General features: G+C 39.0%; 1 protein-coding gene across 1 annotated transcript in view; it reads right to left on the bottom strand.

Moving 5' to 3' along the window:
• TDP1 (tyrosyl-DNA phosphodiesterase 1) overlaps positions 1-15,932 on the bottom strand; it is a 46,382-nt gene extending 30,450 nt beyond the window's left edge. The window contains exons 1-10 of the mRNA XM_010148045.1: positions 15,389-15,932; positions 13,806-13,849; positions 13,077-13,132; positions 11,972-12,068; positions 11,367-11,401; positions 9,138-9,230; positions 7,272-7,442; positions 5,457-5,535; positions 3,548-3,733; positions 2,681-2,729 (exon numbers count right to left, since the gene is read on the bottom strand). Of these exons, the coding sequence (XP_010146347.1) occupies positions 2,681-2,729; positions 3,548-3,733; positions 5,457-5,535; positions 7,272-7,442; positions 9,138-9,230; positions 11,367-11,401; positions 11,972-12,068; positions 13,077-13,132; positions 13,806-13,849; positions 15,389-15,932 (1,354 nt within the window). The remainder of the gene's footprint in view (positions 1-2,680; positions 2,730-3,547; positions 3,734-5,456; positions 5,536-7,271; positions 7,443-9,137; positions 9,231-11,366; positions 11,402-11,971; positions 12,069-13,076; positions 13,133-13,805; positions 13,850-15,388) is intronic.
• Positions 15,933-16,317: the final 385 nt, after the last annotated feature.

Genomic DNA, 16,317 nt, shown 5'->3' with positions numbered 1-16,317 from the left:
CGACACCCCATGGAAGGGACCCACGCTGGAGCAGTTCATGAAGAACTGCAGCCCATGGGAAGGACTCACGTTGGAGAGGTTGATGGAGAACTGTCCCTTGCGGGAGGGACCCCATGCTGGAGCAGGGACAGGGTGTGAGGAGTCTTCCTCCCCTGAGGAGGAAGGAGCAGCAGAGACAATGTGTGATGGACTGACCACAATCTGCCTTCTCCTTCCTCCTGGGCAGGGACAAGGTAGAAAGATCAGTAGCAAAGCTGGGCCCCAGGGAGTAGGGACAGGTAAGGAGAAGGAAGGTGTTTTAAGACCTTGTTTTAGTTCTCTTACTCTGATTTGTTTGGTAACTAACTGAATTGATTGTTTCCCCAAGTCAAGTCTGTTTTGCCTGTGACGGTAAGCGGTGAGTGATCCCTCCCTGTTCCTGTCTTGACCACCACAAGCCTTTCCTGATGTCTTCTCTTCCCCGCCCCACTGGTGGGTGAGCAGAGTGAGGGAGCAGCTGGGCCTGAACCATGACAAAAGCAAAAACTTCTCTGATAAAATTGTATTTGTATTGATTTGGTCTTTGGCTAATGCATGTTGTGATTTCTTGAAATGAATTTAACGAAGAAGAATCAGCTATGGCCTACTGAGTTTTATTTGTGTTGGGTATTAAAAACATGATGCAAAACCTACTGTATTCAACCTGTCCTATAATACACCATAAGGACTTGTTACAAAAGCTTTACTGCTCTCAGGGACACACTACCTGCAGGAGTCCACAGAAAGGGTCATTTGCAGAAATACAGTTACGTAATTTACGAAGTTATTTCACCATGTGAAAGAAGTGACACTAAGGAGTCATTGCACAGATGCATCTCTGATTTTGAAGAGTATCAGCTTTGCTGAACAGATGCTGTAGACAACCAGATGTATTTCACAAGACCCCAACTTAACTTGTGGGAACCACAAATACACACTGGTAGGGTCTCCCAGTTAAGTTCTCTTCCCCAGGCTAAAGAATTCTCCAGCTCTCTCAGCCTCTCCTTCTATGACAGATGCTCCAATACTTTATTTGTCTTCATGGCCTTTTGCTGGATTTGGTTCAGTATGTCCATATCTGTCTTGTACTGGGAAGCCATCAACTGGACACAGCACCCCAGATGTGGTCTCACCACTAAACAGAAGGGCTGGGTCACCTCCCTCAGCCTGCTGGCAGTGTGCTTCTGAATGCAGCCCAGGATGTGTTGGTCTTTTTGACACAAGACTGCATTGTTGACTCATCTTCAGCCTAGTGACCACCAGCACCCCCAGGTATTTTTCTGCAAAGCTGCTTTCCCCCAGCCAACCCCCAGTGCATACTGGTGCCTGGGGCTATTCCTGTCCCAGCACACTACTTCGCATTGCCCTTTGTTGAACTTAGTGAGGTTCCTCTCAGCCATTTCTCTAGCCTCTGTAGTCCCTTTGAAAGGCAAAACGATCATCCCCTACATCAACCACTCCTCCTGAGCTTAGCAAGGGTGTACTCTGCCCCACCACCCAGGCCGTTAATAAAGATACTAAATGCAGGGCTCCAGTGTCAAAGCTTGGCATACACCATCACTAGTGGCTGACCTCCAGCTGGCCCTCATGTCATCCATCACAACCACTGAGGCCTGGCAGTTCAGCCAGTTTACAATCCACTTGACTGTCTGCGCTTCATCAGGTTGTCTGTAATGATGTTTCAGGAGATAGTGTCGAAAGCCTTATTAAAGGTAAGATAAACAACATCCAGTGCACTCCCCTCATTCACTAAGCCAGTCATCATAAAAGGACATCTGGTTAATTAAGCATAATCTCTCCTTTATAAATCCATGCTGACTACTCCTGATCACCTTCTTGTCCATCTCATGTTTGTAAATGGTTTCCAGGATTCTTTGTTCCATCACTTTCCCAGGGATCAAGGTGAGGCTGACCTGAGGTGAGGTTCCCCAGATCCTCTTTCTTACCTTTCCTACAGAGAGGAAAGGATTCCTTTCTTTCAGTCCTCAATCTCTTCCACTTGCCTTGACCTTTTGAAGGCTAATGAACGGCCTCACACTGACACCAGCCAGCTCCCTTTGCATGCATGGGGGTAACCCACCTAAGTGCTTGCTTTTGAGAAACAGAAGCTTCTCTGCATCAAAATACTACTGTACCTCTTCCTCTTTCAGGTTGGCCGGGACTGTGTTTCTATACAAATATAGTGACTTCATGAACACAAACATGGGAAGACTGAACAGAAAAATTACACACTGCAGTATTAAAAAAGACCAAGTAGTGAAACATCTCATGCTCCACTGAATCTGATGTGCAGGATGACGCCGCAAAGAAAATACAAGGAGAACTTGGCAGACTCAAACCTGAGTCTTCTGCCAAAAATTGAAGTATGGCTGGAGTTAGAAAGGTAGGCAAGCGATGGGGTTTTTTATACTGTGACGTATGAACATAGCAATACAGACTTAAACATTATATACTGATACCCACAGAGCTTTTTCTGTTCCATCACAATGGGAGAGCTGGAGTCAGAGCTCCAGTAACAGTAATACAAGGATTCTACTGCCACCTGTTCTACCAAGCTCTCAGCAAGATGACAACTTCAGGTTTATTCAACATCACACACTGAAGTGATTTTGCAGGACATTATGATGACAAAAAGCTAGTAAATGGGGGTTCATCTGCTTACCTGGATAGCCTTCCAGACTTTGCCTCACGTTGTTCACAGTAGGATAAACCTTCAAGGAGGGAGGGGGGAGGAGAAAGTAACTTCAGTAACACAACTCTAAATACACAAGCTGTCAGTTTTCAAACAAAAGTCACTTTAAAGAAAACTTATTTGAGAAAAAAAAATATAACAAAACCACAAAACATTAAAAGCTTCATTTTCAGAATGAACAAAACTACACTGCAGCTTAAAACTAGTCATGTTCCAGTAACAAAGTATTTTTACCTCTCTTGCAGAGCTTACCAAAATCAGCCAGCAAGTCTCAAACAACCCTGCTTCAATCACTTCCACAGTGGTCAAAGTAAGCTCTTAACATTATTTTATGAGATTTTAGACTCGATCCCAAACACGAGCATACAGGGGCAAGTAGGACAGACGAAGGGCATAATTTGACAATGTTTTGGCCTTGATTTAACAAGCTCCTGCCACAAACTTGTTTCTGTTCCTCCCCTTAACTGTGCTAATAACCTGACCAAAATAACCACGTTAGAAAATAATTTGGTTTAGGTATTAATCATTCAGGGTTCAGTTACATTTCAGCAGCAGAAACAGCTGCATCTTCGAACCTCAAAGACAAGCTATAGAACGAGAATATAATTTTGATTAGATTATATATACCCCAGCGACAGGCAGATGGAAATGATAGTACATTTTTATAGCTTGCCATACCATACACGAGTAATTGTCATTGTGTGGCATCCTTATGATTTCAGGATGAAAAGCAGATTAATGTCTTCCAAACATTAAAAGCAAACCAATGACTAAGATTTAAATAACACATGAATAAATGTTAAATAAATAAAGGTCACTAGCATCTAAAAGACATACCAAATGAATTGGAACATCACACTTAAGGATATTTGTCACACTGTTGCGTGCAGCCACCAGGCTCTCCTGGAACTCCGAGCACAGCCATTTGGACCCATCAACGCCCATTGAGCCAATGCTTGAGAACTGTCCAACAACCGGCCAGGATTCCCGTGCTGGTACTGAGGAAGCATGCTCTTTCAAAAGCTAGTGCGGGAAATTAAACACTGTTAGACTTCAACAGACAAACAAAACCTTAATTAGGGGCTTGATACCACTTCTGATATACTAAATCCTGTATAATTCACTTCTGACAAAAGAGATTCATAACATTCATATTTCACCCCACAATAAAAAAAAGTGAGGCTCTCCAAAGAGACCCACTGTTCCTTCAAGAGAAGATCAAACATCACAAGTTTTATCCAAAAGCACTGAAGCCAACCACTAAATAACGGGTAAAAATAATGCTAGCAGCTCTTCCTGAAAACATGAAACATTACAAGTCATAAAAAGATTTAGTTGTTTAATTTATTGTATTTGGTGGTTGTTGGCCATAAAATTCCTCTCATATCCTAAAGCCCCAGCTACAATAGAAGCCCAGAATAAGAGGGGAAAAAAGAACAATTGAAGAGAAAATTGAAATAATCCTTTTAGAGGAGTTCTTTAGCTGTGAGTGGAATTTAAGAAGTCACATTAAAAACAGATGGATATAGGCACATATTAAAATGTATGCAGTGGTTACCTTTTCCCCCCTTTTCAGAGGGCACATAACCAAGTGGCTTCAAGTATCAGTGTAGCGTCACTAGGTCTATCTGCATTGTCACTAAAAAAAACTAATCTTCTTGATCACAGAAACATTTGCCACAAGACCTTCTTTATCCTTTACAGGCTTTTTCTGTTTTGTTTTGGTTTCAGTAATTGTCTGACTAGGCAAAAAACCCCCATGCAGACAACATACATTAGAAAGGAAAAGTTCTTTACAAGCAGGGGAGGTCTAAGAGAACAACCTTGTCTTGAACATCAAGGTGATAAGTAGACATTCTGTATGTCACTAAAGATTGCCATGTATAGCATTAGAATTCCATGTAAAATTCACAATGGAATTTGAAATACTTTTTTTTTGCAGGAGGCGCAGGCTGAAAATTCTCCACTTATGAGAGGCATTTAACAGATAACATGAAATACCTTACCTGATTCCAAACAAGTACTGAAAAAGACTGGGCCCTACGAATTTGAGATATGTAATCTTGTATCAAGATTCACGATTATGGCTTATCTAAATAATGCAGGAAGGTGGAGGTAAAAAAAAAAAAAAAAAAATCCATGTTCCTAATTACTCAGTTGGTTAAAAAATAATAAAATCTTAGAAATATACTAGAAAATAACAAAAAACCTGACTGAAATGATGACATCAGCTATGTGCAAACTGTTTGATTTGATCTTTTTTTTTTTTTTTGGACAGGTCATTAGGGTAAAAAGAAACTGTACTAGCCCTTAACATTTACTTAAACAACACAAGGCTGTTCCCTACGTGCAGTCAAGTCTATTAATGCATCCCTCCTTATTAAATGCCTTTGCAAAAGGCTGTATTTAGTTCCCAGTCACAGAAGACTTGATTTTGATAGTGTGACACTTGTTCGAAACACCAGCAGTATACAGGAAGTTATTTGAGTGATGGTTCCTCCCCAGATGTCTGCAAGCACATGACAATTCAGACCACAAGCTGACCATGGCAATAACGCCCAGGAATACAGTGTGCAAAGTCTACACTGTCACACGTTGCAAGCTTATGTTACTGTCACAGTTTAAGTTAGCAATTTATTAAAAGACTGCTGATCTTACCTAGAAAACCTGAAAGGAATTAAATAATGCTCTCCAAATTTACATTTACAGTTAAATGTATTACCTACAAAGGTTACAGTTTTAGTACCTTTCTGAGTCTAAGATGACCCCACTTTTCCTTGTCACTACCTTGGTATCGTCCAGGGGTAGAACCAAGCAGATACACTCTACAGAATGAAAAAAAAAAAACAACACAATGCCAAGTTATCTGCAGCTCTGGAGTGTTTTGGTTTGTAAAGTATTAAGGTATTTAAGTAAAACCTATCAGCAAGGTTGAATGTAGAAGTGCAACCAGAAATATTTAATCTTTCCCATTTAAGATTTACAATATAAAGAAAAGTGGATTTTCAGCTGTATAATTTATTGTTGACATCCTATAGGGCTGTCATGCACCGCCAGGCTGTTCCATAGCATGGGCAGGAACATGCTACCAGAAAGCAGGAGATAGAATGTTAGCAGTAAGAGCAAATAGCTCTTGTTCGGCAGACTTGGGAACGTAATTTTGAGTAAATTGATCTATTGCTACATCCAGATCAGCAGATTCAGGCCCGAGATTTCATTTGGGCACTTAATAGCTCAGAGAAAAAGCTCATTTTTTACAAATGTCTTCCTTATAATAGTTTATTAACATGTTTGACTTTGCCCTTACATTTTTTTAATATGGCAAGAAACTGATCCTTATCCTAACAAGTGACTCTTCCCTAACCCATGCATAAACTCACATTAGCTCGGGCTCCAACCCCCTCCAATCTTGTAAGATCCACATAAAGAAAAAAAAGCACATTTTTTATTTTATACATTAAGCTACACAAGGTCTCAGTCTCTATTTCCAGTTTATGACACTTTTCAGCTTTTCTTTTCAATAAATTTTTGCCAGCTTATAAAATTGCTATTAAGCAGCCAAGGAGATTCACACTTTCTGAAGTAACATATTTTGGTGGAAATGTGGGATGTATCTACTAGAATTAAGCATCCTGAATTCTTTTAAGTGGTATCAGCAATGTGATATTGGAGAAAACTGTTTCAAGACCAAGTATATTATTGCTCAATGTACCAAGGCCTACCAGACTTGACCCACGTCTGTAATGAGCAAAATTTTATGCATCCATATATGAATTGAACTTGGCCTTAAAAGTACCAAAGCCTATTCTTAATAAAACCCCCATTAGGTATCCCCATATGTAACCTTTGCCTATATGATCCCTCTTACATGACAAACCAAATCCAACTCAGGTTTTTTTCCACTGGTAATTTCATGGGAGCAAATATTTAAGCTAGACTGACTTAAACGAAACTTTAAGTCCCAACAACTTACAGCTTCTGTCAAGCTACTGCTGATGCAGCTTTTTTCATGACTTTGAAATATACAGTTATGAAACCAGAAGTTGGACAACTCAACCTTACCTGCATAAGACAGATCATAGAATCATAGAATGGTTTGGGCTGGAAGGGACGTTAAAGACCATCTAGTTCCAACTCCCCTGCCATGGGCAGGGACACCTTCCACTAGACCAGGTTGCTCAAAGCCTCATCCAGCCTGGCCTTGAACACTTCCAGGGATGGGGCATCCACAGCTTCTCTGGGCAACCTGTTCCCGTGCCTCACCACCCTCTCCGGGAAGAACTTCTTCCTGATACCTAATCTAAACCCCCCCCCTTTCAATTTAACCCCGTTACTCCTTGTCCTGTCACTACAGGCCCTTGTAAAAAGTCCTCTCCCAGCATCCTTGTAGCCCCTTCAGGTACTGATCTAAACTGGCTTAAATTGGACTCATGCTTGAACACAAGTCTGAAGAAAGGTAAGCTTACAAAACAAACACATGGTCTAATAGATCCTAACAGAGATGTTTTATTTTTTTGGGAAAAAAGCATGCAAGTTACTATAAACACAAGATGACACATACCTTGTCTCTGATAAATCATGTTCTTGAATCAGATCTATCCATTCCTTAAGCGTAGGAGAATTGTAAGCCATCAAGTAACTTATTAGGTCAGATTTAAAATTAGTTTCAGATTCACCAGCAGAACCAGTTGCTCCTTGAGGTAGCCTTGGATATAAGGGGCTTAGCCATATTCTAAAAACAAAGCCACAAAAAAAAGGACACCACACATTAACACATGTTTTCACTAAGCGATTAAAGCACATCTGAAGGTATTGAATGAATACTAGACAGATTTATTGTGACACTAACTATAAAGCAACTTGCCTTTACAATTTCAGAATTCTGAAGTCTTATACTCAACACCATAAAACTAATACTTTCAAACAAAACCAACCATCTCAACACATTTATCCCCGTACACGTTTACAGATCTCATCACTGTTAAACAGGCCATGCTCAGACTTACCAACCAGTAGTCCTTTCAAAGTTTTCTGTATGAATAGAACACTGCAATGCATCCTGCTAAGCTACTGGTTTGTGTAAAGATATAGAAAACTACCAATCAGGGCACCTCAAAGTTCTGCATAGTCTGAAGAGTAGGCCACAGTGATAACTTGCTTCTCCAGAGCTTCCATCAGAATTAAATAGGGTGGGCACTATGCAGGGGAAACATCTAGCATTTCTTTCCAGTCACACATATTGTGGCCATGGAAACCAAAGGTTCCGCATTATCAACTTTACAACTTGATACTATCCTTTGTACTTCAGAAGCCTACAAAACAGAAGCCAGTGAACCATCATACTGGTGATACTATGTATTATTGCAGCGTGCAAAAGCTAAAAAGAAAAATGTTTTTCATGTTTGACAAGTAGGGCAACTTGTTAAGCATCCCAAAAAAAGATTTTGTGCCGTCTTGGCTTTCTGAAAAGCTAACTGCCAAAAGATACTAAAGCCATCCCTAAGTAAAGATTTTAAGGAAAACAAACAAAAACCCAAACAAACAAAAAACCCACCTCGTGGTTATATTTTAGCCACTCAAAAACCCTTATGAGAGTTTGTCTCAGACAAGTGAAAAGCCTCAAAACCTTGCAATATTTAATGGCAGCAAAATGGACGTCAAGGTAATAGTAACTTCTGAAAATCCATTTTCAGCAAGTTTGATGAAATCTTATACCCTTACTGTGGAGATCTAACTAAAAATGCTCCCATAAAAATACAAAACAAGAGGTTGAGGAACCTTGGATTAACATGGCACTAAGTCCTGTTCTTTATGCTCTAAACAAAACTATGACCCAAGCTGGCTGTTAAGTTTAAAAACTTCTACAAAAAAAACCCCACACCAAACAGGAAGAAAATACCTCCCAAGGAAAATTTACTGAGTGGATACTGAGTACATCTACTGTTTTAAGGAACCAATGGTGCCCCGCATTTATCAGGTTATGTTCTAGACACAGTCACAGCAGAAGCAAAACATCTGCTCGTTCACATTATCCTTGGAGTATTAAGGTAACTTCTAAATAGCTGCTTCAGATTTGCATAAAGAGTACTTTATGCAAGTTTTTTCCATAAAGAGTTTTCCAGGCAATTTTTTCCATAAAGAGATAGCATGGCATAATACATAATAATAAATCAGTCAGACTGAGTTAAAGATAATAGCCAGCTCAAGACATAATTTTGTTTACAGTAGAAAGCAAGTAGAGTTCAGGTTTAGACAGCTACCACCATTCTAGGATTAACTTTTTGGGTTTTTTTGCAGGATAGCTTTATCTTAGGCATGTAAGACTTGTAGCACTGGATCATCTAACCTAGTATCCTGTCTCCAGCAGTAGCAGATACCTACAGAAAGTATTAAAGTAAACATACACCTGGTAGAGATTGTTGCTTACCCCTGAGTTTTCTGGTGCCAATCTTCAGCAATAAGATTGGATGTATGTATCACAACCCGAAGGCCTTCTTCATATAACAACAACATCATTTTCCTTTTAAAAAACAAACAAAACCACCACACTTTGTCTTTTTCAAGTACACCGAGAGTATGAGATAAATTAACAATTTATTAAAACGGTCCAAGATAATTATTTTCAAATTATTTGTTCTGCATAGTGCAAACATTGAAGACTTCAATCCATGTGCGTTCCAAACTCTCACGGCAGTCATTAGACTATCCCCTTCTATTCCGTTAGCAGCACTATGCGATATATTCCAGTACAGCTTAACATCTTGTGCAGCTGACTTCACAAAGCAAAAGTGAATACTTGCAGAACACCCAATATATTTCCTAAACTAAACTCATTCCTTTGCAGATAGTTAAAAGAAAAAGAATTAAGGACACTAAAAGGCCTTTGCTTCTAGCTGAATTTATTAAAAGCTAATTATTTTCTCTTAAATTGACAAATTTTAAAATTAAAGAAGATACATAAGTAACTAACCTTTGGGATGGCAAAAAAGCTATTTATCAACCATAAATCTAAATTAAAGCTAAGGCACAAAGGGGTTTTAAGATTAGTAACCGAGTTAAAATAAATGTCTGTATTCTTTGTAGCATAAGTGCTCAAGTTTTCCTACACAAGCTCTCAGTAGATGTGTAAAGGCAGCAGATCCACATGACCCTGAAGGATGAGATAGAAACCAATGCTCAAGAATGAAAGCTCTAAGGGAAAATAAATACATTTTCAGTGTCCCACTAAGAGATAATGCTACACAAATCATACCAGGCTCAAATTTTGACAATTTATTCAGTAATTTATGCTTTTACTGTTAGAGTTCAGCAAACTAACATTCAAAGACCTGCACATGTTTTCCTGTGCTTATGCCATAGTTTATGCAGTATACAAGACCCCCTAACTAGAAAACAGTTCCCCACATCTGTGTTATGCCTTCATCTAAGCACAAATTGAGTTGACAGTAAATTAAGTATTTTACAGCTAAGTGAAGTGCAAGATTAAGGTATATTCAAGTGACAACGGACCAACACACCAATACCTCAAAAAAAAAAAAAATCAAATCACCAACATGTAATATAAGCTTTACATCAGGCAACAGGAATGATGTGAATTTAATTCTTTGTATCTGATGGGGTGAAATTTTCTCTTGGAACAAAATTTTTTCATTACCCACCAAGATTTGATTTACTGCTCTGCTACCCATTTGTTGTGGTCGTTCCACAGTGGAACATGCATTCAGAGATACACTACCCAGAACAACACTTTAAAATGCAGGGTTAAAGAACTGTAGGTTTTAACATCACTATCACTTGTTTAACTTAAAGTGTGGTGGAAAAAAAAAATTTTGAAGTTGAATATACAGAGAATGAGAGCTGCTGCTTAAACCGCTTAAATGAAAATAAGCTAAAGCTTTAAAGATAACTAAAGCTCTAAAAATAATCAATTTGAAAGACAGACACAACTCCTCCTATGTTATACTTTAAACCTGAGAGAGAGGCAAGACTAATTTTTGAAATGCCGATTTTTTTCCTTTATTTGCACATTCTTCTCCAAACAGGCAATGAGGAGGTCAGTATGTTTTGTACCAGAAACACAGATGTACCTTAAGTGGGCATTTCAGATCAGTATTTTAACACAACATCATGTTTTATAAAACAAGTTTTGCAAAAGGATTCATTAAGAAATACTGCAGTGCCCTGAAACTAAAGATTTTTACTATGAGACACAAGATGAAATCTGATCTTAACTGCAGTTTGCAATCTACAAAATCACCTTTGTGACACTTCTATCAACTTAAAGTTTTTTCTTTGAAAAGACACCAAAATTCAGTAATTATTTCCAGATCATTTTCATGCATCATGTTAGCTGCAAAAGCTGAGCAGTAAATCAGTGCTGTGTCCAAGCTGCCAATGACTGATCAACCCAGTTTTATAGCTTTAAAATAACTTGCAGATAAATGAAACAGATACATAGAACATGAAAAATGCTACTTTTAAATTTCATCAATATACATTAGGCCTTCAGAATTATGTTTTATGAAACAGCAATCATTTATCTTCCTATCCCATAAATGCTTTAAAACACTAGACACTAGTTACTATGCTAACTGCATGTACCAACTCTGTGGTCATCCTTAGAAGTGAAGCTTTCTGCTTCACAGCTGTTACTTACGTATGGTGTGTTCCAAATGCAATATCCAGCTTAGCCTGTAAAATTAAAAAGTTGATCATTAAGAATTGCTGTCAGGCATTCCTATATGGAAGAATATTAAAGGAGAAGAAATGCTTCTTCATTTTATTTCATTGCACTGCTCTCTAGTGGGCAGATCACAAAATACATTATTTTTCTCCTTAACACTTTGGAATGTTCTACTGTCTAGAAGTTTTCCCAGCAATGCAACCCTTTGCTGGAACTGCTCCAGCAGAATTTCTGGTCTCTTACCAGTAATATTTCCAGTAACAATATTTTCCTTGCAGAAAAGGACCCGAGGGTCTTCCTTTTCAACCATTACAACAATTTGAGTGCAACACACCAGGGGAGAAGGTGTGCAGCTCTTCTGTGAGCCCCATGACATTTTTGTGGGCAGCCATTCTGTGCCAATCTTCTGTGATTATGGTAGACTGTCACCCACAAAACACCAGGAATATAGTCCTATGGTCCTGGTAAATATATTCTTCAAAGCATAACAAGCTCTTGACTTCCCATATAAAGGTGTGTCTCTCTTTATCCGTAACAAGAGTTTTGAGTGCAACAGATGGCTTAATAATGTTAATTACCTGACAAAAGCTAATGTTCTCATAAGGGCGTGCTTGTGCAAGCAGCTCAGCTTTGGATTCTCTCTTTTCACCATGAACTATCAACAATGGTTTTTTCCTTAAATAAAAGGAGATAGACTATTAAAACATGAAGTGAATTAGTAACCATTCATACAGCTATTACTTCTAGCCCCTAAATCTGATAGCCCAGCAGGAAGGTGGCAATAAAATATATATGCACTATTAAGAACTCAAAAAAAGCAGTAACTACAATAGACCCTCTAAGAGGAATACACTAGAAAACTTGAATGGGAAGTGGGAGGGAAAATAGGAAGCAGGGACTACATCAGACACCAAACCAGAAACTAGCAATGCAAGCTCTTACACAGACCAGAGTTCCTTACAGCTAGAAACAGACTGATAAAAGCTTTCCAAAGCGTTGATATACATAGTGGGGATCTAAGACAATTTAATCATTGTTACCTTACACAGAAGATGGAGAGAATGAGATGGAAAAGGAGAGGGTTAGGTCTGCTCTGGCAGTAGTTTTATATTCACTTAATACTCTGTTCTACTGCATTTCTAGTAAAATGCAAAACACCACAAGAAACCTGTATGTCACATGCTCACATTATCTGCCATAGGTTGCAGTTAGCAGAATGGAATTTCAAGCAAACATAATGACTGCTTTCACAACAATATCCAGCAACTCCAACCATATCATATCCCTGACATATCCTGGTCATTATTTTCTTGTGCTCTTCCTACATTTCCTCCTTTTGCTTGACTCAGTAAACTGTATGGCAGGAAGCTTCTTGTTCCATCTTTATAGATCATCTACTGCATTCTCCTTGTGGCCCACAATGGGACCTCCTAAAAGTTCATTGATAAAAATCAGAAGCCAGCCATACTGAGCTCTGACCATTTAACAGTCTTGAAAAGAGGCAAGAAAACAACAGAGAACTACAACTGCGGAATAAGCGTACTAGGGAAACCAGGCATCTACACAACTGGTAGCAATAATCTGCTACTACAAACAAGTGTTCTATCATTCAGTTCTAACAGTAACTTGCATGAACAGAATGATTGGAAACCGTATTATGTCATCTTTGTAAAATAAACATACCTGAATTCCTGCGGATACTGTCTTACAAGCCATCCCACATCTATACAGTAATTAAACTAGTACATTAACAAAAGGAAAACAGATTCATTAAAAAGAAGTAGAGTTTGTCAGAACACTAAACTACAGCATGAAAGCTTTCCATGTAAAGTCATCACTCAATACCACTGACATCACACATGTCATGTTTTATGAAAAAAAGTGTATTTTTGGTTTTCACGTGCTTTCTTTCAAGTCTCTTAACAATTCAGGAATGAATTTAAGTTATTCAAAAGCATGCATTAGTATTCATAAAATTTTACATGCAGGAAAAAAATAATCACATACACATAACGTGAAAGCTTTGTTTCAAGAACCATCTCTTTGCCATGTGCTGATACAATGAATGATAGCAAAAGCTTCTATGGAATAACAAAAATATCATTCCTAGATTTATTTTTTTTTTTTAGAAAAAAGCCTTGTATTTACATGCACATAAATATTAATTTTCAGGTTGCACACTGCCCAAAGCCAGGAAAAAGCAATCTTATAATTGCCCGAATTCTCAGCAGAACATGGGATGATTTTTGTATTTCATTACATTGTTGTACAATTGAAAAGATCTGGAGTTCCTCCTGTATTTTAAGAGTTCCCTGCTAATATCAGCTACATGGCACAAGCACAGATTATCAAGTTTAAGGTTAATAAAGTGAAATAAGCAAGTGAAATCAATTTGGCAAACAGAAAACTCACCTGGGCAGAAGATACGAGAGTCCCAAAAAGAGGAGACAAAATGTCTATTAAAAACATTAAAGCATAGTTGAGTAAAAAAAGGTTCAAGTAAAGATTTCACATCTTGAACAGTTTGATAACTACCACAATACAAGTGCCAGATTTTTCACAGACTTGGTGTAACAAGCAGTCATATTTAAGTTTACTGTTCGGAATATTCAATTCACTGATTCTCCTGTGAAATCCTTATGGTCCTACATTGATAAAAAGCATTAATCCTCTCAAAGTAGAAAACAAATTTTAAAAACTCATTAGGAGAAAGACAAAGCTCATATGCAGAAAGGGACAAACTACCCTCTCCCCAGTAGAGAGGGCTTGCAGAACTGTGGCAGGTAAAAGCAATAAAGGCATATAGTTAATTCTTAAAGATTTATCTGTTGCGGACCGACTGTAAGGTATGTGTATCCTTACTTCATTCAGGGCCACACAGAAAACTAATTCAACTGAGGATTTATAACCTTAATAGTTGAAGCATAGCAGCAACTTGAAAACATAACCTACAAACACCTTCTGTAACAGGCAAAATGTTTCATGCCTTATTTATTCAGAAATCTGGTTTTGCAGGTTAAACAAACAAAAAACCATCAGACTCCACTAATCACTTCACAGGACAGCTAGTTCTAAGAGAGGGCAGGCCAAAAGCCGCAGTGAATTCACAAAGCAGATAGACATACAGCAGTAAAGCAAGTGAGGTCTCTGACACCAGGCTGCTACCAACAGTAAATGCTCATAGGGAGCACATGAGGTTGAGGAAAAGTTACAACCTAATTGCACAGGTCTTCATTCATTTGTTCTCCTTCTAAGAAGTACAAAATCCTTCTGCTTCATTTTACTGTATTTCTACACATAAAATGTCTTCTGAATGCTTGTTTCTGATTCTGTCTTGTGGTGTCTGAGATGAAATTTCTGAATGAGGGGATGTTTACAGGTGCTTAGAGCTGTTTCCTCTTGTATCAAACCGCAGCTACACAGCATTCCTGAAGCATCAGTATTGTACACCGCAGACTTCACTCCATCTTGACTTACGTTCACTTCTAATTGAATTGAAAAGGGCCCACGAATCCCAGCCACAGAACTTCAGAAGTACTATCCTGTCCTGCACCAAGTAATAGTGAATTACTAGGTCCAAACCACTCAGCAGCATGACAAGAGTAACCAACTACTCAGGAAGCGTGGCAAGGCACCCAAGAAAAGTGTTCCTTCAGGAGCCTTGAAGGCAAGTGATTTTCCCCAGATTAACTTACTTGGAAAGCAGCAATAAGAAGCACCATATGATCTGCCTTAGGTAAACGCACATTGGATTTGTGCAGCATAACTCAGAAGTTACAACAGAATCAGTATCAGCAAATTAATGCTTTACACACTAACTTCTAAAAGAGAAAGGCAAAGGTAACAATCAATTCCTACAACTTGCACATTTATAATGTAAAGCCTCAGTTACACCAAGGAATATTTGTATTTAAAAACACGCAGAAACTAAAACCAAGCATTCTCTTGCAAACAAGTCTCCCAAAACCCCACTTCTGTAGAAGCCACTCATTCACCTTTTATGTGCAGGGCTCCAGAATTATAGCTCTTTTCAATTCCTCTGACTTTAGTAAGAAAAAACCTGAAATGGTTTCCATTCAAGAAATCCCAGGAATCTTGGGCTTCGCTGGATGTTTCATTATACTCCTCTGCTTTCTGACTGTCTGAGAGTTCATCATCTTCGCAAAGATTCAGAGAATGTTCTTCAGATACATCACATTTTACTTCTTTCAGTGTTTCTTTATGGACATGCTTTTCCTGATCTTCAGGTTCTTCATCGCTACTAGAAAGACACCAGCCTAAGCCTTCTTGGCTAGTTCTTCGTTTTTCTGCAGGAGGTATTTCTGTAGAACTTGTTTTATCACTGAGCTTCAGGGGAGAAGCTTTTCTCTTGTGAGCAGCTTTCCTAGCTTCAGAGCACGGATATTGCGGCCCACTTGGTCCGCCACGTGCAGCGTCCAATAGCGAAGACGTAGATGGTTTTTCACTGTCAGAATTGTCCTCAGTACTGTCATCACTGCTAGATACTGTCCATTTTCCGTGTGCACCTTCCTGAAGCATGTTCCTAGGGATTAAAAAACAAAACACAAAGCATTTTTGCTGTGCTCAAGCGTGTTTTCCTTGCTAGTTTCCATTTGCTTATTACTAGGGAGCTTTGTTTTTTTGTGTTTGGCAGAATGTCCACGCTTCCTCTGCCTCGGGAAAATTTCACAGGACACAAAGCTTATTTGTTTCTGTGCCCAAGAAACAAAGGAACACGTGCAAGGCGAGCGACCTTCCAGTGGGAAGCAGCTACCGTGAAGACCAGCTCATGGAAAACGGCTAGGACAGGGACGCGTACAGGAAAGCACGTCAAAAGAGAAATTCTCACGCCGCCCCTAACGCTTAAGGGTCCAGGTCGCGCGGTTGAGGAGGCAGGGCCGCTCCTGGGATCCACAGCCCCCTT

This window comes from Eurypyga helias, unplaced genomic scaffold (assembly GCF_000690775.1).
Source record: "Eurypyga helias isolate BGI_N326 unplaced genomic scaffold, ASM69077v1 scaffold4473, whole genome shotgun sequence".
Lineage (NCBI taxonomy): Eukaryota > Metazoa > Chordata > Aves > Eurypygiformes > Eurypygidae > Eurypyga > Eurypyga helias.
Note: the sequence above shows the minus strand (reverse complement) of the source record. Positions and strands in the feature narration are given on the sequence as shown.